Consider the following 25,926-nt stretch of genomic DNA (forward strand, 5'->3'; position numbering starts at 1 on the left):
TATTACCACAAATTCAGCTACCGTTAAAACGCTTCATTACAAATACTCAGGAAGAGGCACTGGTACCGGGGTACACCATCTCTGAAGCCTGCTTATCATCTTATAGCAAAAGCACACCACCAATGCATTTTTTTTCTTTTTAAGTTTATTTATTTTGAGAGAGGGAGAGAGAATCCCAAGTCGGCTCCGCACTGGGGAGGAGGGCTCGAACCCACAGATGGTAAGATCATGACCTGCACCAAAATCAAGAGTCAGGCGCTCAACTGACAGAGCCACCCAGGCACCCCACCAATGTTGTTTTAAACAAACAAAATGAAGTTAACTCAATAAATATCTTTTATTAAAGAAAAAGAGGAATATTGTTAAGCACCAAAACTGTATGTTGTTACATTGCATGTACAAGAGAAGGTGACTGCAATACTTGCTGTACAAGTACTTAACTCTGAAGTCGTAAGTGTAAAAAACAGGAAATACAAAGCAGTAATTACAATGCAGAAAAGTTGCACTAAAGAGCAAAAGGCAACAGTCAAAACAATTATTGGAGATTTCAGAGTATTGCTATAAATGCCTGCTTAGTTTTTTCTTTGTACTTTTAATACTTTAAAATATTATTAATGGAGCATATAAGTATTGTAAATTTGCAAGAGTGGCATTTACAATACACTGTGCATACTTCCATCTAATGTACGGTGTTAAAGCCATCTTTAAAAGCCAAGCACAATGTGCTAGTGTTTTGCTTCTACCATTATAATATTGCACAAAGCTAGTAAATAGTGAATTGGTCTGCCATTGTAATTTTCATTGAACCAGAAAGGCTAAAAAACATGTCAGTTTCATTAGCCCTTATGGGCTTTCATCATGCAAAATGATCTGTAGCCTTCGAATTTTCACAAACAATATATATATTATGGTTTCACACTTGGCAAGACATACAGTACAGTAAGAAACTCAATGAGACAGTGTTGATTCTGTCCGAGTCAAAGAAGTCAGAAGTCACTGTCTGGGTTGTATCGTCTACCCCTCTTGGTTCACAATTGAAGGGAAAATGCCATCTTGTGATCATGAAGACTTCTTAAAACCAATGTAATTAGTATTGGGAAAAGCTATAACTTGTTACACTCTTTGATAGTTAACCATAGAACATGCAAGTTAAAAAAAAAAAACAAAACCCAAACTTCCCTTGTTAAAATTCAGCTCTACAACCAACACCCATACCTTTCTGTATACATCTAAAAATCACTTTGCACAGCCTTTCCTATCCACCCTTAATTCCCCCAAATTGAGGCACTCTTATAACCGACTTTAAAAAAACAAACAAAACAAAAAAACAGAAAAACTTTCCCTTACCTCTCAAAACAAATGATTGCTTTGAGATTCGGTGTGAAAGAGCATTGATACAATATTTAACATGTCAACCTCAGAGGTATTTTCTGTACATGCACCTTAGTGGCATAATTATAGAGGGAAAGGGAGAAACATTTAGAAATTTGGATTCTCAATTAAATTCCTCAAATACCAAGCTGTACATTTACTGTGGGCAAAACATTTTAGAATGAACACATCTTCAAAATAACCCAATGGGCAGACATTTCTCTCTCTCTCTCTCTCTCTCTCTCTCTCACACACACACACACACACACACACACACACTCACTCTCCAAATTCCCTCTCACCATAAAAAAAAAAAAAAAAACCTCTGTTTACATACATGATAGTTTAGGCAGCAATATAAACTCATTTTTTAAGAAAAGCTTTTAAATTAGATTATTTATAGGATAAAAAATACCATTGCTTTATTTTACAAAGCAATTTAAGCAGAGGTTCCTCCTCATGTGCTTTAACTAAAGAGCACTTTGTAGCAAAGTTCAGAAGTAACTACTGAATTGTTCAGCAGCACTAAATCAATGCAACACGCTCCAACAGTAAGTAAGGTGCTTCTACTTTTTTTACCTCTTCCCTCTGAAATCAATCGTGCTGGCCCATCCTCTAGCACTAAGCATAGCTCTTCTAAGCAATAAAGGTGAAATAAAATCTGTTTATAATGCACATTTAACTTTACATTATCATTTAAATTCAGTGCAAGAGTTAGGGACAACTTATTAGGGTTTCCGTTCTCCTTATCAAATGGTTGCATGTTAACAATGCATCTGCCATGATTTTTAAATGTTTTACAGCTGTTCAAGAAGATTTCTTAAAATAAACCTGGTAAAGCATATGAAATTTCAACTCCCTGATAAGGCCGTCATGGACCCATTAGTGCTTTACAGATTGCTATCTCATGATACCTATAAGTTTTTTTTTTTTTAAACCTGTACTTAGTGAAAGAAAAACTTTCCTTAGGCTAAAAGCACGGTTTCACATTTATACACAAACTGAATGAATGCAATTAAAAAATGGCATCTTAGGGAATGTATAAAATTGTGTTAATTGTATCCTGGTCCCAAACAGAGGATGCTGCCCGTTCATTTTTGTTCCACTGATATATGAGTTTTAATTCTTGGTGCCTGCTATGATCTAAGTATGCTTTACAATTTAACACTCTTTTATCGCAAAGTGGTCGTGCCATGTTACCTAATATTGGTACACAGTTCAGCTTCGTAGAAACAAGGATTTCCACCCCCCCCTCCCCCCATTATACAGAGTAAATGAAAGTGCTGAAGATTTTCTATGGTTTCACATAATGAGAAAAAACCCACATTCCCGCTGTGGAAATCCTACACCTGATCCACTCTTAGAGCTGTGCCTAGTTGTTTTAAAAATACACATTAAGAAATCTTTCAGTTCTGCAATGAGAACTAGGGAATGATTGTTTTCAATACTACTCACCAACTCAAAACCTATAAAACATACAGCAAACAAGACAACTGCTCATCTTTTAAAAATCTCTTTAGCCAGGCCTTTTGTCATACTGCTACCCCACAGTACCCCCATATTGGAGATGGGTAGGAATATGTTTTCTGTGTGCCACATTGGTTATATACACAACAGTTTGAGTATTAAGTGGCACTCAAGTGGGCAGTAACATTAGCCTTACAATACCCCCAAGTTATCTATTTGTTTCCCCACTTAAAATATACTGCAGTCGAGTCTAGACTGATAAATCAACTCCTAAACTGATTCGGCATAAGCAAGCAGCTGTTTGTGTATTCTTATGACAAATGATACACTGAGATAAAACTATCAAATATTTTAAACCATATAAATAGTACAGGCAAGTCCAGTACTTGAAACATGATCACCTGTAAATGTCATCCTAACTAAATATATAAAACCTTAATGTAAAGCGCAAAAATGCTCATTTTTTTTTAAGGGCAGGTGGAGAAAAGGGGAATTTAACCATGCTTACATAATTTTGTTGGGTTCCAAAACCTCTTTAAAATTAAACAGGTTGGAGGGAGAAAATAAAATTTACACGAGGATTCAACTGGTAATGTCATCTTGGACAAATGGATTGGAGTTATTTGAAATTTTAGCATTATTTACGAGCTCCAAAGGATGGTGATCTGCACTAACTTGTACTTCTGTGGAAGGAGGAATCGGAATCTTAAGGACAGAAGATACGTGTACTGGAAAAGTTACTCAGCAGAGAATAAGCACAGCTGGTTGCTAACAAGACCGCACTTTAACCTGCTCATCATCAAGTGAGATGCCCTTCAAGGAGTGCCACAGTGGGATGTGCTCAGAGGTATGGATGCACCTCCAAAGGATTCACAGGGGTCTGTACCCCTCCAGTATTTGCCAGAGACTTACTAGAACATGGCTGTGAAAGACAAGTCACAAGACCCATTTCTAAGAGAACCTGTCTTTTGATGGAATCCCAGCTCTAACACTAAATGGGGAGCAATTCCTGGCATAGAAAAATCCCAGTGCTTTTGCTGTACGTTTAATATTAGGTTCTCCTGTATTTTTCAGAATGTCAATGGATGAAAAAACGAACTGATCCATAAGCATCCAGAGGTTTGAAACTGATACGTGATTTTTTAAAGGTTTGCAAACTTGCTTAAAAAATCAAACCAATCAGTCTTTGGTTGAAAAGAATGCTTCAGTTCTGTACTGAAGGAAACGGGAGGGGAGGGTCCACACACACCTCCCCGCTGTGAGATGAACATTAAAATATATATCTCGTGTACAGATGTAATCTTCCAAGATAAGAAGTGGGAATAAAACATGAATAAAATATGAAACGTGAAAATACTGTGCAAAAGCTCCTACTCATCAGTAAGCAGGAAGTTTTCTCCTTAATTATTTTAAAGGAAGTAACATCTTAAAGGGACAAATCTGTGAGCATTTTTTTTTTCTCTCCATGAAAACCACTTTATACACATTCAAGGACTTTTACTCTAGGACTGCTTTTCTGGGTCTAGGCCAGAGAAATGCCTCAGAAAAAATAAAAGTTCTTTTTTGGTTCCTCAGTCCTTAACTCCCTTCATATAAAGGCCAACATGTGTCTTATACAGAATTACACTCTACAGAATACTATAGACTGGGTCCAACAGATCTACCTTCGGTCAAGCCCCCAGCAGTCCTGCTGAGAATTCATAATGGCTCCTTTCACATAAATGCATCTTTCAGGACTCCAATACAGCAAAATCAGCACCTAGAACTTTATACCTATGTTTTAAAAAGTCTCCTGACAGTAACAAAGGCTCTCTCCCAAAATCCCACTCAAAACATGTGAGGATAGTAAAATGCCAGCCCAGAAGGCTTTTCTGCCTGTCTAGTTTCTGCATTATTTGTAGAGCACATTTCACTGCGGAGCATAACAAAGAGAAACTTAAATGTGCCCATTACAAAGATTTAAGATCAGCATCCCTATTATTGAATCCTCTTTTTTGATTCTCAATAGGAAAGTCATGTTGCATTACACTAATCAAGCAATCGTTCAAACAAAAAGACTAAAAATAATTTGAAATATTATCAAGTTACAAAGTATTGCTTTTCATACACAAAGTTGCACATGAAATTCAAACTATTATAAATTCACAATTATGAAGAGCTATTTAAAAGCATGGAAATTTTTACTTCAAAACCTTACAAAGTGTAAGAGTGTGTGGTCTTTTAAAAATATGCCATGGTAAATCTATCATGTTGTGGTAAACACATTAAATGCATCTCTGTGGTTATGTTATCTTTTCAGATGTTGAACATCTTTAAAATGTGAACATTTTCAGTGCATTTCCACCTGATTCTTTCCAATTCCTGTCCTATAGCTATCATGATACACTTCTTTTTCAGAGTGCTGCACTATTTATATAAGCTGGTATGGAAGAGGTGCTGTCTTTTCAAGCAGAGGACTATTCAGTGCACTTAAAGATGGATTTCAAAGCAGACTCAATACAGCTCACAGTAGATCTCTGTCAACCCAGTGTTCTTCCAACTCAGAGCAACCCCTAGCTTTACTGGCCACTACAAGGATGTAACTGGGTGGACAGGAGGGGAAGGTGCTTAAAAAAACCAGGCATGTCCAGAAGGCCTTTTCTTCACTGCATCAGGAGCACTGCACATCTAAAACTCCTGTTAACCACCAACTACTGGAATGACTGGAAAAGCGATAACTTGCCAACTGTGCCTCTGTTTTTTCACACCACTGTGCCAATACACTTTGCATCTAATGGAATCCAATTGGGAAATCGCATGTTTAAAATTTTGTTTTCCAAAACAGTAAGAACTGATCTTCAACTGTATTTTTTTCTTTCCGTTGAGTCACCTGTTTAGAAAAAAATAATACAATGTATTACAAGATGATGGCTTATTAAGGTCAGTGTGTATATATATATGTTCCCACACAACTTCTGTAATACCCAGATGAACACTGATCAATAGCTTAGAAATACCCATTTGTAGAGATAGCATACAGGAGACACTTTTTAAAAAAAAGGATACATTTCTATTCATAAAACAGTAAAAATGAAAACAAAATAATCTGAATATGGATTTTGATCACATAAGGTTGTAGGGTAGATTCACTTTTATTTCTTCTACTAACATTTTATGTCAAAACTATACGGTAAAAAGGAAAAAACAGTCTAAAATATTGGCGTCAAACTGCCAGTGTAGTAAGAATTGTTAAATGATATTTTAAAAATTCACTAGACTGTGAGTTTTTGTTATATTGCTATTTGGAGGATAGGATTAGTACTGGTCTTTAAAGGGATCCGTGTGGTAGGGCTTTTTAAGTTTCAGAATAGTTATGTTTGAGATCCATGGCTTACATATGGCATAGGAATAATTCTTTGAAAGACCTACTTGGCAGATAAAAACAGACATGCATTATTAGTTCTAAGTTATTTAATACTAGAGCTACATGTGGCTTTTGAGCACTTGAAATGTGGCTAGTCTGAGAAAATGGATTTTTAATGTGATTTAAATTGAAATCTGAAGCAGCATAAAATATTTGTTCATTAAATATAATTTTATTGTTTTGGTTAAGACATTTCACATTTAACCACTGAATACTTAGCATCAACACTGAAATGTGCTACTAGCTAAAATACACACTGGATTTTGAAGACCCAGGTACAAAACAAATGTGAAATACCTCGTGAATTTTTTTATAGCGATAACATGTTGAAACATACGATTTTGGATACATCATATAAAATAAGTATTAATGAAATCAATTTCACATGTTTCTTTTTACCTTTTTAATGTGACTTGAACTGTTTAAATTCCATCCATCCCTCAAACTGTATTTCTAACAGACAGTATTGTCATAGTTACTTCATAACTTTATGAAGGAACCCACAGAAAACAAAATAGAAAATAAAAAGCTTATATATGTATTTCATTCCGTTTAGAAATTTCCTTCAAGGACACTATTACCTATGGCTGTCCCAAGAAGAGTTTTCAAGAAAGACAAAGCAAAACAGGATATCTTCACTTTCTACTTCATGAAGTTTTGAGAAATTATTTTATTTATTTATTTATTTATTTATTTATTTATTTATTTATTTATTTATTTATTTAACAAGAGACAGGGTGTGAGCAGGGGAGAGGCAGAGAGAGAGAGAGAGAAAGAGAGAGAGAGAGAGAGAGAGAGAGAGAGAGAGAATGAATCTGAAGCAGGCTCCAGGCTCCGAGCTGTCAGCACAGAGTCTGACGTGGGGCTTGAACCCATGTATGTGAGATCATGACCTGCACTGAAGTTGGGACACTCAAGCAACTGAGCTACCCAGGGACCCCGAGAAATTATCTTCTTTGAAGAGCTAATGGTTTAAAATCTTAAACTAGGGGTGCCTGGGTGACTTGACCAGTTAAGTGTGCAACTCTTGATTTCAGCTCAGATCATAATCTTACAGTTCATGAGTTCTAGCCTTACCATTGGGCTCTGCGTTGGCAGTGTGGAACCTGCTCAGGATTGATTCTCAATCTCCCTCTCCCTCTGCCCCTCCCCCCTGCTCTCTCTCTCTCTCTCTCTCTGAAAAAGAAACAAAAAAATATTTAAAATCTACAAAAAGCTGACTTATAGGAAATACAAATTATAGCCTGTTTAGCCATCTGTAGAGAAGCCATCTAAAAGTTCAGTCTTTAAAAATGATTTCCCAAGGGGCACCTGAGTGGCTCAGTTGGTTAAGTGTCTGACTCCGGCTTAGGCCATGATCTCACAGTTCGTGGGTTCAAGCCCCACAATGGGCTCTGTGCTGACAGCTCAGATCCTGGAGCCTGCTTCGGATTCGGTGTCTCCTCCTCTCTCTGCCCCACTCTTGCTTGGCCTCTGTCTCCCTCTCAAAAATAAACAAACATTTAAAAAAAAAAAATTTTTTTTTTTTAATGATTTCCCAAGACCACAAGACAAGGCAGTGAGAATAGCTCCTTTATCACTCACTGCCTGCTCAAATTGGTGGGGATCACAACTAGTCTATGGTTTGTTTCTGGTGTAGGATGCATTGTTTTTTGTTTTGTTTTTAAGTGACTTTGCAGATATCTGAGCTCATACATTTTCTGGGACCATTTCATTGTTTCAACATTCTAACACATACAACAGTCATAAATAATCGGCCAAAAAAAGAGTTTTTAGGCAACTTTCAAAGTGATATTCATATTCTGGGCATATTCTTAACATCTGCTGGAAGGGTAAATTAGCAGCCCAAAGCTATAAATAACCATGGAGGCACTTGAACATACAAAATGCTGCTGCAATGTCTATGTCTTGGGCAGGATCCTGTGAGAAGGCAGAAAACAGAAATGATGGGCTGGCCTGAGCAACAGCAGGTGGGTCACATATCCCAACTGGGCTACTGTGGGCAGCTGTATCAAAAGGACTAAACACTCGCTTATATGAAGGCCCAATCTGTGCTAAGATGGCAGTTTTAGGCATAGGCTTAGCAGCTCACTGAGAAGCTTCAAGCAGGAGACAAGACGACAGGTAACAAGCACTGTAAAGTGGGAGACAATCTACAAGACTGAAAAAGATTCCCAGTCAGGCACCCTGAGTCTCTAGCACTGAGTATACACAATAATATATTTGCTATCTTCTACAAAGCATAGTGTACATATGTTAAGCACAAATGGTCTGAAATTATTTTGGGATTCAAAAACACTGAATCATACAGCATGATAATTAGGGCCTCTATAAATAACAGGGGGAAAAAAGATACCAACAGCCCAATACCCATGGCATAACACTGGTGCTATCAAATGTTGTCTGGAGCATAACCACTTATTGAGATTTTTCACCCCCATTTTGTTAAAGCTACTGACAGTAGATGCTGAAGGGAAGTGGTACAGATGAGAGTATAATACAGGAACATCTAAATTTTCCTGATGGCCCCATGCCCAAAAGGAACAAGTAAAACTGCTTTTAGTAGTATTTTATTTGATATATCCAAAACTATCTTTTAGCATGTAATCAGTATAAAAAAATTAATGACATACTTTACCTTTTCTGTATGGAGTTTTCAAAATCCACATGTACGCCTGCATATACCTCAGATCTACTCAGAATTCAAAGGAGTGAAAGCCAGGAATCTGCATTTTTAATAATCTCTCAGGGAATTCTTACCATCAGGCATGCATAAAAAGCACTGGCTAATAAGTAAGTTTATTATTCCTATATCTATTCCCCTTCCAGAACTATGAGTCTTCCCCGGTTTGGTGAATATGGTGAAGCCCACAGAAACAGTCCATCAAGAGAGCAATTAAGATGCTTAATAGAATATATCTGCATAGTTGCATTACAGTTTGCACAAATTATATAATTTCAGTTATGACTAATATCAGTTCTCTATATACTATATATAGCATGTTATCTTTACTGACTCTATATTTAGCAGAATTTGTGCCATAGTACTATGTAATTAGCTTCCTAAAATGTGGTAGAGTAACAACTCTATTACTTTAGGAAAATGTCCAATGTGTAACCAATACCATGGGCATACCCAATAAGGTATGCATACACTTATTACATGTTTGTTATTTTAGCTGCAATTTTATCTGGATTATGCAGTAACTATGATAAACCTTAAAATGATAATTTTAACCTTAATTTTAAAGGCTTAGAAAGCTAAATAACCAAACAATGCAGTAATTTTTCTGGATTGATCTCAGACAATTCCTTTCTGGGCAGCTAAGCAGATATCACAATTCAAGGGAGCAAGCACCTGAGTGGATCAGTTGGTTGGGGTCCTACTTCGACTCAGATCATGATCTCACGGTTCCTGAGTCTGAGCCCCACATAGGGCTTCTTGATGACAGCTCAGAGCCTAGAGCCTCCTTCAGATTCTGTGTCTCTTTCTCTCTCTGCCCCTCCCCCACTCATTCCTTCTTCCTCCCTCTTCCTCCCTCTCTCAAAATGAACATTAAAAAAAAAAAAATCAAAATTCAATATATATAACAGTTTGTACCTGAAATACTTTGGTGAGGAAAGAGCTTTTGGGTTTTAAAGTAAGAATAAGACTGCCACCTTACTGGAATCAATCTATCCTCTTTATTTGGGCTATACTGTAGAAATTTTTAATGAGCAGGTATAAACCTGGCATTTATATAACAATATCTTTGAAAAGTGCTTTACTGTTTGTTAGGTTTCTAGAAACTACACAAAACCTGAAGTTTACAGATCTATGGTCGATTCTATAGCTGAGCTATATAACAATAAACCTCAAAATAAAATATAACAGACCTCATCATCCACTATTAGTGAATGCTACTAAAGAAATTAAGACCATTTACTTGTTAGTTTTCCCAATCTGTGCAGGGTAAAGCCTCCTCTTCATCCTCTGACTCAGGGGACGCTTCTTTGATTCTTCTAAGAGCTTCATGGATGCTCCGTGTTAGAGGATCTGTGTCAGGCAAAAGTGTGAAGGATTCTCTCAAAACTTCCTTCTGTACCTTCTTCAATTTCACCCCTTTCCGTATTTGTGCCAAGATATTATTACTATCATCTTCATCAGGAAAAGGAGGCAGAGTTCGCTGTTCAACCTTTTTCAGATGAAAACTACCACGCTTCAAGGAAGCTAGCACCTCATCCATGGGTGAGCTCACTTTATAAAATGAAAGAGAAGAATTACAGTTAGGATCCCAATTAGAGTCAAACTGATAACCTCTAGACTTCAGGACTGTGATAGCCAAGGACACTGAAAACAAAATGAACCATGGACAGGTGTGCCAAAAACACATGAAATACCAATTGTACTTGTTTAAAAAAAAAAAAAAAAAAAAAAAAGCTGGGGCACTCCTGGATGGCTCAGTCGGTTAAGCCTCCGACTTCGATTCAGGTCATGATGTCACAGTTCCTGAGTCCGAGTCCCAAGTCGGGCTCTGTGCTGACAGTTCAGAACATGGAGCCTGCTTTGGATTCTGTGTCTTCCTCTCTCTCTGCCCCTCCCCTGCTCTCTCTCTTTCTCTCAGAAATAAAACCTAAAGGAAAAAAGCCAGACTCAACTTCGAAATTAGTATTTTCATAATTTCCCCTTAAGACACCTAAGCAGACTGGGAGCTGGGAGGTAGTCTTTAGGAATTTCATAGCTGAGACTCCCAAAGGCACCAGCACAATCTAAATTCAGAGAGCAATTTGAGTTACAAATGTAATTTTAAAGAACTAAGTTTTGATCCAGTATGTTGTTTTTTTTTAAGAGATTTTTTTTTTTGTTTTTGTTTGTCTGTTTTTTAAGTAAACTCTACCCCTGATGTGGGGCTCAAATGCACAACACTGAGATCAAGAGTCACATGCTCTACCGACGGAGCCAGCCAGGTGCCCCTACTACGATGATTGTTCTGTTTTACCATTTAGTTGTTTTACATATGAAATTCTCCAGTTATGGTAAGAAATATTTTACTAAACGGTCTCTCAGATTAAAATGTAATATGCAAATTGTTTTATATAATGTTCTCCCAATGAAAGCTACAGACAGGGATTATTCTCTGTTCTTTTCAAAAAGAGCTTTATTAAGGCATATCGGACACACAATAAATTGTCTATTATTACTCCCTATCTTTCCTTGGTTTTTTTTTTTTTTTTTTATACAAAGAGTGTATCAAGGCCCTCAATAAATATGTAACCAAATGTTGCATGGTCCTGCCAAAGCCATCTTAGTGTTGACAGCCCTTCCCAACTGTCTTACTTTTTCTGTGAATACTGTGCTTGTATTTCCTAGGTTTAAAATCAGATTTTTGGGGCACCTGGGTGATTCAGTTGGTTAAGCATCCAACTCTTGGGGTGCCTGGGTGGCTCAGTCGGTTGAGCGTCCGACTTCAGCTCAGGTCATGATCTCACGGTTCGTGAGTTCGAGCCCCGTGTCAGGCTCTGTGCTGATGGCTCAGAGCCTGGAGCCTGCTTCAGATTCTGTGTCTCCCTCTCTTTCTGCCCCTCCCCCGCTCATATTCTGTCAGTCTCTCTCTCAAAAATAAATAAGCATTAAAAAAATTAAAAAAAAAAAAAAAAGCATCCAAGTCTTGATTTTGACTCAAGTCATGATCTTATGGTTGGTGACACTGAGCCCTGCATTAGGCTCTATGTTCACAGCAAAGAGCCCACTTGGGATTTTCTCTTTCCCTTTCTCTCTGCCCCTCCCCTGCTTGTGCACATGTGCACTCTCTCAAAAATACATTTAAAAAATGATAAAAATGAAGTCAGATTTTCTTCTTAACACAAAAGGAGCCACTTACTATTATTACCAGTTAGATTAAGTACTACCTCAGAATATATAATTTTTAAAACATCCCTAAGAGCTCAAGAAGGTACACATTTGTGTCTAGGCTCATTTGTTGGTGTGGGTTGGTAGAATTCTGCCAGGCTGTGACTTTGAAACCTATTTGCAATCAAATAATGCCCAAAATAAAATAATGTTTTAAGCTTTGTTGGGTCCTATGAAATAAAAGGGCCTTTGATTATGACTCACTTTACTCAACAGATTAAAAATGTGTTTCTAGCTTACCTCTCCTCCTCTGCAAACCTTCAGCAGTCTTTTTGAGCTTCTTCCTGGCACTGACCAGCTGACTACTGTCAAAGAGATGTGCTGAGGGGGCACTCGCAGACTTGGGGATCCTCTTCTCGTTCACCTCTGTTCTAGGCAGACCTTTCTCCAGTGTCTCTGGGGAGGTGTCTTTAGCAACAGGCAGAGGTGGTGGTGGGGGAGGGGGAGGAGGCGGTGGCGGGGGAGGTGGTGTTGGAGGAAGAGGTGGGGGGAGTGGATCTATGGTCACGGAACCTGGTTCGAGGTCAGTATTATTCAAAAGTGGAAGAGAAACAGTGGGCGGCAGTTCAGAGGTAACATCACTGAGAGGTAATGAAGCGGCTTCAAGTTGTGCTAGCGAAGTATCTTCAAGGTGTGCGAGGCTTTGGGCTTCTGTTTTGTGTGATGACCCAAGCTCGCCTATTCCTTCCTCTGCCTTTGCACTTTTCTCTTCTACCTGTAGTGCTCCTGGCAGAGAGTCACACTGGTCCTCACAGGGCACAGGACTGGCTGTGCTTCTTCTTCTTGCATGAGCCAGTCGCAATCTGGTTGATTTAAGTATGACTTGGCCAGGGTACCTCTAAAAAAGTAGAAGTGATTGTAACTGGTCAAATTAGTTTACAACAATCTATGAACTGATGGCTATTTTCTCCTTCAGGTCCAAGATGCTGTTTCGGAGCTGTTGTGATTTCAGGGGGAAATTCTTTGATACAGTTATATGGAAGACCAGAATACCAAAGCATAATCCCTTTCAACAGCCGTCATCCAACTCTATTTGCTTATCAAATCTTTTATCAAGGCCCTATTCCCTCGTATCCACTTAAGAAGTCAACTATTCAAAATTACCACAGGATTTAAAAAAGATCTTTAATTACTGAAATTGCTAGCTTAAGTGGAAAAATAATAGCAATATAAAATATCAAACATCAATGCTATTGGGGCGCCTGGGTGGCCCAGTTGGTTAAGCATCCAACTTTGGCTCAGGCCATGATCTCGTGGTCTTCTCGTGGCATGGGGTTTCAGCCCCATGCCAGGCTCTGTGCTGACAGCTCAGGGCCTGAAGTCTGCTTTGATTGTGTGTCTCCCTCTCTCTCTCTTTCCCTCCCCCATCTGCACTCTCACTCAACATTAAACATTAAAAAAATGGTTTTAATACATGCCATTGGTATATACTAAGCTATGGAACTATTAGTTTCTTACATGTATTTTCAAATGCTTACAGATTAAAACATTAATCTTTTTAAAAAGTTTCTTGGCATTTAAAAAAACTCTCATAACAGTATGTACATTTTATGATGGAAGGAGAGGGAATAAAATTTTTCAAGTACTGACATACATAACTCTCATTCTTTTATTATAATAAAACCTAGCATTAATGGATTTGGTGAACAACATTTACTCAACACAGGGTGGTCCACAACCACATATACTCTCTTCACTATAATACTAAGAGAATTTCATCAAAAGCTTCCTGCACCTATAAGGTGATCCCTCGGCACAGACAATGGAAGTACATTCCTGAGCACTTATGACAACTGCCAAACCATTTTTTTTTTAATTTTTATTTTTTTTAAAATTTTTATTTATTTATCTATTTTTTTATTTATATATGAAATTTATTGTCAAATTGGTTTCCATACAACACCCAGTGCTCATCCCAAAAGGTGCCCTCCTCAATACCCATCACCCACCCTCTCCTCCCTCTCAAACCATTTCTGATGTAAGCTGATCCATTCTCTAATTCTGCCACTGGTCCCTCCCACAGATTACCACCATAAGGTTACTGAATGTGTTCTGGTGACAAGTTCATGCCTAAAATGGACAGTCACTTGTGAGCCTGTTAATTTTATAAAACTCAAGAAGAATTCAGGTTTGCCAGAGGCCCTGACCACTCCTCTTACACTACTAAAGTGGAAGGCCAACAGCACAAGAATATTAATTCCAGATACAACTGGAAGAAGGGTAGCCCTGTAATCAAACGTTAATTTAAAATTTTATTTTCTAAATAATAAAAGGGAAAACCAAGTTTTTATCATAATCTTGTAACACGAGTGTGTATGCAGCTCTGCTTAAAAAGCAATGAAAAACAACAGATGGGCCATACTTTTATTACCTGTTTAAAAGTTCGAAGTCTGTCCAAAGTTCTTTGTCTCTCTTGGCTAACCCAGGCACTTTTTCTTTCTTCTTCATCATGTAATTTTTCTCTCTTCTGATAAAAAATTAATAGTAATTCCATTATGATGTGTCCCATTCATTTTTATTATTAATAGGGAAAAAAGAGAGCTCTCCCCGTTAAGTAAAATGGGTAACTCCAATGAATGATTCATTAAACAGTGTTTATGGCATGAAACTACCAGTTTTAAATAGAAATCATGATTTTAAAATCCAGAATGATAAGCTGACAAAAACAATACTGTTTCATTTTTGCATTTACCCACAATTAAAGATGTTTGCGCTGAAATAAAGTCAAATTTTCTCTGAACTAAAAAATGTTCCTGTAGGGTTGTGGCTTCAACAGCTTAAGTGTAAAATACCTGTAGCTGCTTTATTCTGCTAAATTAAATAGTTGACCTTAAAAACAAAACCAGCAACCACCTGGCCAGTAATTTAGACACTGCACCTTAGTTCAACCAACATAACCAGCAGCTAGAAAAAGTATTTCTTGCATTTTACATGAATCATTTGGCTCAATATCACCCTTTAAAGTTGGGAGTTATCAGCACAGAAATTTAAAATGTTTTCCCATGTTAATGCTAACCAGTGCAGCAACTGTGGAAAACAGTATGGAGGCACCTCAAAAAATTAAAAGCAGAGACTCCTGAGTGGCTCAGTCCAGGGAGCCACCCGACTCAGTTTCAGTTCAGATCATGATCCCAGAGTCGTGGGATCAAGCCCTGCATTGAGTTCCACACTGAGAGTGGAGCCTGCTTAAGATTCTGTGTCCCTCCCTCTGCTCCTCTACACCACTTGTGCATTTTCTCTTTCTAAAAAAAAAAAAAAGAAAAAAAATTAATAAAAACAGAACTACTGTATTGTCTAGTAAGTAATTCCACTGCTGGGTATTTAACCAAAGAATACAAAAACACTAACTCAAAAAGAGATACACACCCCTATATTTATTGCACCATTATTTACAATGGCCACATTATGGAAGCAGCCCAAGTGTCCATTAATGGATAAAGAAGGTGTGGTATATATACATGGAATGGAATGTTACTCAGCCACAAAAATAATGAAAATTTGCCATCTGCAGCGACATGGATGAAGCTACAGAGTATAATACAAAGTGAAAAAAAATCAAAAAGACAAGTATCATATGATTTCACTCATCTGTGGAGTTGAAGGAATTTAAAAAATGAGCAAAGGAAAAAACACAAATCAAGAAACAGACTCTTAACTACAGAGAACAAACAGATGGTTATCAGAGCAGGTGGGGGGGGGCAGATGAAATAGGTGAAGGGGATTAAGAGTACATTTCATTTATCACGACGAGCAGTGAGTAACGTAAAGAATTGGTGAATCACTATACTGTACACCGGAAACAAATAGAACGGTGTATATTAACTATACTGGAATAAAAAAAATTCTCTATACTGTTCCAACAATGAAAAGATATCTAATTACATCTCATTTTGCAGAATATTAAAAGGCTATCGAGCTATGCAGATAGGTTATGGCTTTCATTCCTACTTTGTTTTAAAAACTTGGAGATACCTCCTACAAGACCAGTTAATGTTGTGTGCACAGGACAGTGGTCTCTAGTGTGTCATTAACTTGTCTCTCTTCCATTCATCCTGTTCAAATTCAATCTTCCATTATTCCCTTACATTACTACCTCTCTTCTTCCCCACCAGCTCCTCTAGTCAGAGTTACTGCTTCATTTGTCGTGGATGACCACATCGGAATCTACAGGGTGACTTGAATCTTCAGGCACAAAGTGAACATCCTGTTTCAGAAAACTCTGTTGCACACTCATCACCTGGTAAAGTCACTGTACTTTCACAATAAACAAAGACTGAATATTCAGGCAGAAAATGGGTTGAGGGAAGGGAGACCTCACGCCTCTCAACAGCAACAACATTCAATGTCTCCAGAAGTTTGACAGAGAGAAAATATGGCACTGTGACCTAGACAAACTGTTTCTGACTTAGAAAGGAAATGGACAAGCATTCCCAAAATATGCCAAAACACAGTATGAGGACCATGAAACGTTCCGGAAGTAGTACCTTCATGAACGTTAACTAACTCCAAGAAAAATCAAAATAAAGTCAGGAATAGAAAAGTTGTGATAATCTATTTTGGTATTGATTTTTTTTCACATTTTCCTGTATTGCTTTAATCTTTTATAATGATGATGCAGATCTCTTTATAAACACAATGAGGTTTCTTTTTAAAAACGTATAGGAATGGTAGAGAAGCACTTTTGCAAGCCAGTAATTAAAACTACTCATAATAGAAGGATTTTTAAAGAGTCAAGAAATTTAGAATGTTTACATATATATATATATATACACATACATATATACACACATACACACAGCAAGATAATTACTCAGGAAAAAATTCACCTTGCTTAGATAATAGGACAGTATTACAAAATATTAACTAAAAAGCAAGAAAACTTTATCAATTCACAGAGTAAAAAAGATAGCATGTAAAATACCATCTAAGAGAGGGGCACCTGGGTCCCTCCGTCAGTTAAGTGTACAACTCTTGATTTTGGCTCGGGCCATGAACTCATGATTCGTGGGATCAAGCCCTGTACCCGGGCTCTGTGTTGACAGTGCAAACCTCCTTGGGATTCTCTCTCCCTCTCTCTCAGCCCCTCCCCTACTTACACTCTCTCTCTCAAAATAAATATTTAAAAATATACCACCCAAGAGAGTAAAATGGTAGGGGAAAAGCTGCTTAAGATAAGGAAATACCATTCTTCCATGAAATGCTTACCAATTACGTGTCAGCCAGGCCCTATATTAAGCCCTAGGAGAGAAGCAGGAATGAGTAAGTGGTGGTGAGGTAAGTGGCAGGCATGTTAAGCAGAGAGGGTTAGCTGTCAAGCACCAAGGAAGAAACTGACCCTACTGGAGGAGGAGGTGGTGAAAAGGAGGATAGTTCCTAGAAGAAAGCACAAGCAGTAATCTCTTAAACATTGGTCTTAGCAACATTTTCTAGATAGGTCTCCTAAGGCAAAGGAAACAAAAGCAAAAATCAACTATTGGGGCTACACCAATATAAAAAGTTCTGGCAAAACCATCAACAGAACAAAGAGGCATCCTATTGAATAGAAGAATATATTTGCAAATGATATGTCCAATAAGGAGTTAATGTCCAAACTATATAAAGAATAGCAAGGAAAATAATAATCTGCTTTAAAAATGGGCAGAGGACATGCAAACGGCCAAAAGACACATGAAAACATGCTCAATGTCAGTAATTATCACTAATCATCAAGGAAATACAAATGAGTACCAAAATGACATATCACCTCACACCTGTCAGAATAGCTAGAATCAAAAAGAAGTAACAAGTGGTGGCAAGGATGTGGATAAAAGGAACCCTCATACACTGTTAGTGGGAATGTAAAATGGTAGGGCCACTATGGAAAATAATATGGAGATTCCTCAAAAAAACTAAAAATAGAAATACCCTGGGGCGCCTTGGTGGCTCAGTCGGTTGAGCATCCAACTTTGGTTCAGGTCATGATCTGATGGTTCGTGAGTTCAAGACCCACATCGGGCTCTACGCTGTCGTTCAGAGCCTGCTTGGGATTCCTACCCCCCCCCCCCCCCCGCCATATAAAAGTCAGCTGCTTTCTAATATACTAGCAAGGAACATCTACTAGAGTTTGATATTAAAAACTATTTATATTACCATAAAAAAAAGATTTAGGCATAAATCTAATAGTTTAGGTATAAATCTAGTAAAATATAATAAATGGGGAGCTATTCCTTGTTTACACATAGGAAGACTCAATATTGTTAAGGTGTCAATTATTCCCAAACTTGACCTACAGATCTGACATAATCCTAATCAAAATCTCAGTCGCTTATTTTGTGGAGACTGACAAGCTGATTGTAAGGTTTCTTTGGAGAGGCAAAAGACTTAGATGAGAGAACACAGAGCACAAGAGATCCAAACACATTCAATCAACTGATCTTTAACAAAGGAGCAAAGGCAATCCAATGAAGAGAAGTAACAGCTTTTTAAACAAATGGTGTTGGAACTACTAGACATCCACAAAAAAAAAAAAAAAAAAAAAAAAAAATTAGCCACAGACCTTACACTCTTCATGTACATTAACTCAAAACAGATCACAGACCTGAATGTAAAATGCAGAACTATAAAGCTCCAGCAACATAACCCAGGAGAAAATATAAATGACCTTGGTTTTGGTGAGGAGTTTTTAGATACAGCACCAAAAGTACAACTCATGAAAGAAATAATTGACAAGTTGGACTTCATTAACGTTAAAATTAAAAAGTTCTATTCTGCAAGATATGTTTTCAAGGGAATGAAAACACAAGCCAGAAATAGGGGAAAAAATACTTGCAAAGTCCAGAATACACAAAGAATTCTTAAAACTCAGTAATAAGAAAACAACCTAATTAAAAATTGAGCAAAAGATCTGGACATAACCTCAGCAAAGCAGATGGATGACAAAAAAAGCATTATGAAAAGATACTCATTATCACATGCCACTAGGAAATTGCAAACTAAAATAACCATCACGTACCACATGCCTATTAAGGGCTAAAATACAAAACACTGACAACACCAAATGCTGGTAGGGATGTGGAGCAACAGGAACCCTCTCGTCCACTGCTGGTGGCAATGCAAAACAGTACAGCCACTCTGCAAGACAGTTCGGCAGTTTCCCACAAAATTAAATAAACTCTTACATTATGATCCACCAAGTACTGCTCCTCAGGATTTACCCAAGAGATGAAAACTTATGTGCACACAAAAACCTGTATCAATGTTTACAGCAACTTTATTCATCACTGCCAAACCTTGGGAACAACCAACATGTCTCAGTAGGTCAATTGATAAACTATGGTACCGGGGCACCTGGTTGGTTCAGTTAATACAGCCTGCGCCTCTTCATCTTGAGGTTTTGAGTTCAAGCTCCACACTGAGTGTGGAGCCTACATAAGACAAATTTTAAAAATAAAGTGTGGTTATCCAGACAATGGGTTACTATTCGGTACTAAGAAGAAATGAGCTATCAAGCTATGAAAATGCATGGAGGAATCTTAAAAGCACAGTACTAAGGTAAACAAATCTAAAAAGGCTACATATTGTAGGATTCCAATTAAACATTCTGGAGAAGGCAAAACTGTGGAAACAGTAAAAAAGATCGGCGGTTGCCAGGGGTTTGAAGAGAAATGGAGATGAATAGATGGAACACAGGACATTTTGAGGGCAGTAAAAAATATTTTGTATGATATTATCATGGTGGATTCATATCGTTATACGTTGGTCAAAAACAACAATAGCACCAAGAATGAACTCTAATGTAAACTATGGACGTCAGGTGACAATGATGTATCAGTGTTGGTCCACTGACTGTAACAAATGTACTACTCTTTGCTTGGTAGGGGAAGCTGTGAGTGTGTGGAGGTATATGGGAACTGTCTATTATCTTCTGCTCAGTAGGTCTCAAACTGCTCTTAATGTGTGTGTATATGCATACGTATTGAACTGCAAACATACATATATATGGAATTAATGCTAATATCTAGTTGTTTACATTTTCTTATTCTCTATAAATTTTATCCACTTTGAGACAGGTAAAAAACCAGTTTTGTTCTAATTCTCTGAGTCCAAACTTACTAGTTGTACTGTGTGATGGGCTCTGTATTCATCTTCACTCCGAAGGCGTTGTTGGAACTTTTCATTGTGTTTTGCAATACAAATTTCCTATAAATACATAAAATGTGTTTTAATATAACTGAAACCTGAAAGACTCAAAACACCACACCAGGGCCTATTTTATTGGGTTTAACTTTCATCTTAACATGTACGTACAGGAAAACACCAAACAATAAGCCACCTGGATTGCTCAACTGGAGTACTGAAGCAGCATGAGCCAAATCATCAAGATCTTAAAAAAAAAAAAAAAAAAATATCTCTCTCTCTCTCTCTCTCTCTCAACTTCTCTAGAACTCACTTCTCTCTCTCTTTGATGGGGAGGGATGGGACAAGACAGAGTCGAAGAGGGTGTCCTTAGGTAATCTCACAGGTCTCTTTTAGTTCTGAAGTCTGTGGCCAAAAGATTCTAAGTCTTATTGTAGTCTTTATCTTTTTTAGGTAATCTCTACACCCAATGTGGGGCTCAAACTCACAACCCCAATATCAAGAGTCACACGCTCTACCCACCGAGCCAGCAAGGCCCCTTATTGTAGTCTTTAAACTATGCTGGGCAAAAAACAAAAGGACTTACAACTTTTGGCTTAAAGTCTGTGTTCTTAAACTTTGATGGGTTAAAAAACATGACGTTGCCTGGAGGGCTTTAAATAATAACATGAAATCTGTATCTTATGGTTAGAGAATTCAGAAGGAAAAGAGACTGTCCAGAGGCACCTGGGCGGCTCAGTCAGTTAAGCATCTGAATCATCATTTTGGCTTAGGTCATGATCTCATGGTAGGTGGGATCAAGCCCTGCATCAGGCTCTGGGCTGATGGAACAGAGCCTGCTTGGGATTCTCTCTCCCTCTCAAGGCCTCCCCTGCACATGCTCTCTCTCAAAGTAAATATTTGAAAAAAAAGAAAGAGGGGAGCCTGGTGGTTCAGTCAGTTAAGCATCCGACTCCTGATTTCGGATCAGGACATGATCTCTCACGGTTCCTGAGATTGAGCCTCACATATTTGGATTCTCTCTCCTTCTCTCTCCATTCCTCCCCTGTTAGCACTCTCTCTCTCTCAAAATAAATAAAAACATGATAATAAACTAGAAACTATGTGCCTCTTTACAAAATAATGCACTATTATCTGGAAACTTTATAGTAGCACCATGCTAAGTCTTCATTTTCCCTGGGTCTTCCTGGAGAAGTATTCCAGGTAAAAAGATGGCCATTAGTTTACAACACTCTCAAAACTATACAAACTTTTAACCAGAGAAAGTGATATGATAAATGATCTTTTAAGCTGGTGAACCAGAGTTTAAAGCATTTGTATCATATTTTTCACCCACATTGGGTTGACTCTAAGGCCTAACCAGTATGAATGAAGAAATTAACCTGTTTGGGACAGTCTCCAGGGGATAACAAAGGTAGTATTGTATATAAGTAACAGGATATAGTGATACAATGACTCAGGCTTCTATGTCACTCAGACCTAAGATAGAATTCTACCTTTGCCCCATATCAGCTGTTTTTCCTTGGGTGATCTGTTTAACTACCAGTAGCCTTGATTCCCTTGATTATAAAATGAGGATATAGGTCCATAATTCCTTATTTTCAGACTTTAGAAAGATAGTATGTTACATATACAGTATCTAGTAACTCCAGCAAGATCTGAAGTAGCACCCTATAAGACTAAAACTAACAGTGTTGCAGTGAAACATATGAATAGTCAAAGTAAGAAAGACTCTCAAATGGACAGCTTCCTCTCAGCTCTGGGTTTGTCACCACATCAAGTATGAGAATGTTTTTGATCTGTGGAGCTTTCTCAACTTTAGGCAAAATAATATTATCTCATTTGACTATCGATATCATTAAAGAAAATAAAAATGCATAAAGAATATTCATCTTTACAAGTGTATTCACAGTGGCACCTGGGTGGCTCAGTCAGTTAAACATCCAACTCTTGATTTGGCTCAGGTCATGATCTCACAGTTTTGAGACTGAGCCCCGAGTCTGGCTCTGCACTGGGCATGGAGCCTTCTTAAGATTCTCTCTCTCCCTCTGCAACTCCCCTGCTCACTCTCTCTTTAAAAAAAAAAAAGAAAAGAAAAATCTAATCACAAAGTACAGACTTTAAGTCGTCATGGCATAGCCAGAGACCATCATTTTTTCAAAAGGAAAGGCAGGGCATGACTTAAAGTCACAAGTACTCCCCTGGGTATGAAATCCTACCAAGGATGCTGGATAGACCAAACACCCTGTGACAGTGAACATGTTGACATGTAGACAAGGAATATAGGACGATGTTACACAGAAAGGCATACTTTCATTTTTTGTATCATAGAGGTGACCTTCTCATTATCTCTCTTTCTAGGACTTAGTGTTTCTAGTTTCCTCTCTTCTCAGCCATCTTTTATCACTCCTTTTACCCCCTGTAGTTCTCCCACCTCAGGTGGTAAGTGAGGGCTGGGGGTAGGCATGGCGGAGGGCAAGACCATTTAGAGCCCCTGACTCTGTGTGATGTGATGGGTTGCAGGAGGTCTGAGGCTGCTAGTCTAAACGGGCAGATTCTCCAGGAGTGAACTTCCCTACCTCAGATTTAGATTAATAAGAGTGAAGAGTAAAGAATATGGATTAATTTTTTTTATATATAGAATTCCTTAAAGATTGAGATCAGAATCAAGACATAATTATACAACAGGACTGGCCTCCTTAAATAATCAGGAGCAGAGAACTGCATTACATGGCATCCTGCAACCCTGTCCTTTACCAGAGTCACTTACGGGGTGTTGGGGGTAAACAGCACATCATCACTGGCTGTTCTAATGTGTTTAACAAGGCAGTTCTCAGAAAACTCTATAATGTTAACATAATGGCTTGAGTATTGAGAAGAGGTAACTCTCACTTAGTTTTAAAACATGTAACTGCTAGTGACAAATCAGGTTACAATTATTAGATATGGGTCAAGGATTAAGTAATGACTAACAAAAAGTCTTAAAACTAAGGCTATATATTTGATAAATAACCTAAGCTATTATACCTTTTTATTTCTGAGGTAGGCTTTCTTGGCTGAAACTCGTCCACGCCTTGCTTCCAGCTGGCGTGCTTTCTGCTGAAGTTTCTGTAGCTCTTCTCTCTGTAAGTGCACAGACACTGCCATCTCTTCCTTCTCCAGCATGGCCTCCATGCTTTCGTAAGTGTCGTAATATACTACCTCATCTCTCTTTTCTGTAACAAAACAGCAACAAGGGGTAGTGGTTAAGAGCAGGAGCTCATGGAGCCAGAAAGAACAGAGTTCCAAGCTACTTATTAACTCTGTAACCTCAGGCAAAGCCGTTACCTCTTGAGCTTCTTTGTAAAATAGCAATTGTTAGGAAATATACCTTCTAGGGTGAGTGTGTATACAAAACGCTCAGCAGTGTGTGGCACAGTTAAGTGCTCGATAAATGTTAAGTATCATCATCCCTCAAATTCAAAATTTTTCTGGCTGAAACAACCTTACAAAGTGAGTATTTTACAAAGGTAATAGCATAGTTGCATTGCTGAGTCTACTAAATAACTTGAGTTTCAGAGCTCCTTTAAAAGGTTTTACGTTGGAGCGCCTGGATGGCTCAGTTGGTTCAGTGTCTGACTTCAGCTCAGGTCATGATCGCACAGCTCTTGAGTTCCAGCCCTGCATCAGGCTCTGTGCAGACAGCTCACAGCCTGGAGCCTGATTCGGATTCTGTGTCTCCCGCTCTCTCTGCCCTACCTCCCCCCCGGCCCCTCCCTCTTCTCCCTCTCCCAAAAACAAACATTAAAAAAATTAAAAAATAAATTAAAAAATAAAAGGCTTTATGTTAAGACATTCTTAGTCTCAACAGAAGAACCAGCTGACGACTATGTGTATTTCCCATATGTATTAATTTTTTTCCTGGATTTATGTGGTTGAATGCACACCATACCTGATATAAGTCTTTTGATGCTTTCCAGTTGTGCGGTCAATAGTAACTCTTCACACTTCAGGATTTCAAACTGTACTTCATACAACTGAAGTTGTAGGTCATAATAATCAGCTTCTAACTGATCCAGCCGGGCTATGGCCTCTGTACCACCCTGCAAACTCTGCATCTGCATTGAAAATAAAAATAAGAACATTTCTAATTGGTTGGGACAAGGAAAACAAATCAGGTTGGGATTAGAAATGAAAACTAATCATACAGCATAAATCCATGAAGTAACTGTGCCAAGAAAGAATCTTATAAACAAGAAGTAAAGATTTTTTTTTAAAGATAGAAAAACAGCAATAATCCAAACATATAGTTTTGGAAATAACTAGACATACATGGTAAAAATAACGTTTTTAAGTTTACTCATATCACAGGTCATATTTAGGATACTATATTATTCTAATTATTCTGACATAAATATTAATAGTGTTCTTTCCTCTCAAAAGTGGATGTACTAACCTATGCAGTTATTCCTTCCATATATGAATGAGATTATGTATGAATGAGTAAAATATGTAAATAAGATTCATCCATACTCAGATAGTTATAACCAGGGGGTAGAAGTCTGGTCACCCTACACATCCAGAGCTGTGAGCTGTGTTTTGCTCCATGGTCACAGCCTCATTAGCTTCTAGGAGCTGGTCACTGGGGGAGCAAGGTGAATAGCAGGGCAGAAATGACTGTAGGAAAACCCCTGCAATCTACTAACAATGATAACTATTAGTATCTTTACATAAATGCAGTTAGGATCCTACATCCAACCTAAGGTGAGACTGAACGGTTTCTAGACAGGTCTCATGAAGTGGTGGGTGTTCTCGTATGAAGTTTGCTTGGTTGGTCGGTTGATTAGTTTTTGGTCCAGAAAGGAGAGGGAGAAGAGATTTTGCCAAGCAACCGCAGGAAATTACTATGAACAAAGTATGCTTCAGACACTAGTCCCCAACCCCACTATTTCCATGGATTCCTACTTGGATCTGTGAAGAAAGATGGCTCTAACGAGGAGCTGACAGGATGGCTTTTCAGGAGTCATTGAAGGACAGGCATGTGAGAGAGTAAAGCATTCCTCTCAAAACATCTAAGAATATAGTACTACCACTTTAGCATATTAAATATTCATGCTTAGAAACTGGAGGACACGGTCACAGGTATCAGTGTGCCCTGGAAGAACAAGCAACACTTGTGAGGAGGCCCTGGCCTCAAGTGGCATCCCAGGGGATGACTACCAAACGGGGTGGAGGAGAAACAGAGGAAAAGGAGGGAAATGTTTGTGAGCTCCTCTGAGGGGTCACCTGGGGCTCCCAGAATACCAAGGAGATACTTGGCTGGTAACCTCGGGACACGCTTGGCAGCAAAGACAGTGAATTCTTATGGCTGCAAAATGATCCTTTCTGTCTGATGAGGTTGGAGAATCGTGTTAGCACATAATGAGAGTATGTTTAAACAAGAGTCCAGCCTGGGGCACCTGGGTGGCTCAGTCAAGTGTCTGCCTTTGGCTAAGGTCATGATCTCATGGTTCATGAGTTCGAGCCCTGTGTCGGGCTCTCTGCTGTCAGTGTGGAGCCCCTGTTCCCTCTCTCTCTGACCCTCCCCCGCTCGCTCTCTCTCTCTCAAAATAATAAACTTAAAAAAAAAAAAGACTAAACAAGAGTCCAGCCTTTCCTTTAAATTCTAGATATCCAACACAGTCTTACCTGAAGACTAGAA

At 38.3% G+C, this 25,926-nt stretch overlaps 1 protein-coding gene across 1 annotated transcript in view; it reads right to left on the reverse strand.

Annotated features, from left to right (window-relative positions):
• Nucleotides 1–318: 318 nt before the first annotated feature.
• The window catches only part of JMY (junction mediating and regulatory protein, p53 cofactor), a 100,685-nt gene continuing 75,077 nt past the window's right edge, over nt 319–25,926 (reverse strand). The window contains exons 5-11 of the mRNA XM_040449946.1: nt 24,178–24,343; nt 23,274–23,461; nt 20,223–20,309; nt 14,503–14,598; nt 12,372–12,969; nt 10,168–10,478; nt 319–5,707 (exon numbers count right to left, since the gene is read on the reverse strand). Coding sequence (XP_040305880.1) covers nt 10,171–10,478; nt 12,372–12,969; nt 14,503–14,598; nt 20,223–20,309; nt 23,274–23,461; nt 24,178–24,343 — 1,443 coding nt within the window. The 3' untranslated portion in view covers nt 319–5,707; nt 10,168–10,170. The remainder of the gene's footprint in view (nt 5,708–10,167; nt 10,479–12,371; nt 12,970–14,502; nt 14,599–20,222; nt 20,310–23,273; nt 23,462–24,177; nt 24,344–25,926) is intronic.

Source organism: Herpailurus yagouaroundi, unplaced genomic scaffold (assembly GCF_014898765.1).
Source record: "Herpailurus yagouaroundi ecotype Mexico unplaced genomic scaffold, PumYag 29, whole genome shotgun sequence".
Taxonomy (NCBI): Eukaryota; Metazoa; Chordata; class Mammalia; order Carnivora; family Felidae; genus Herpailurus; species Herpailurus yagouaroundi.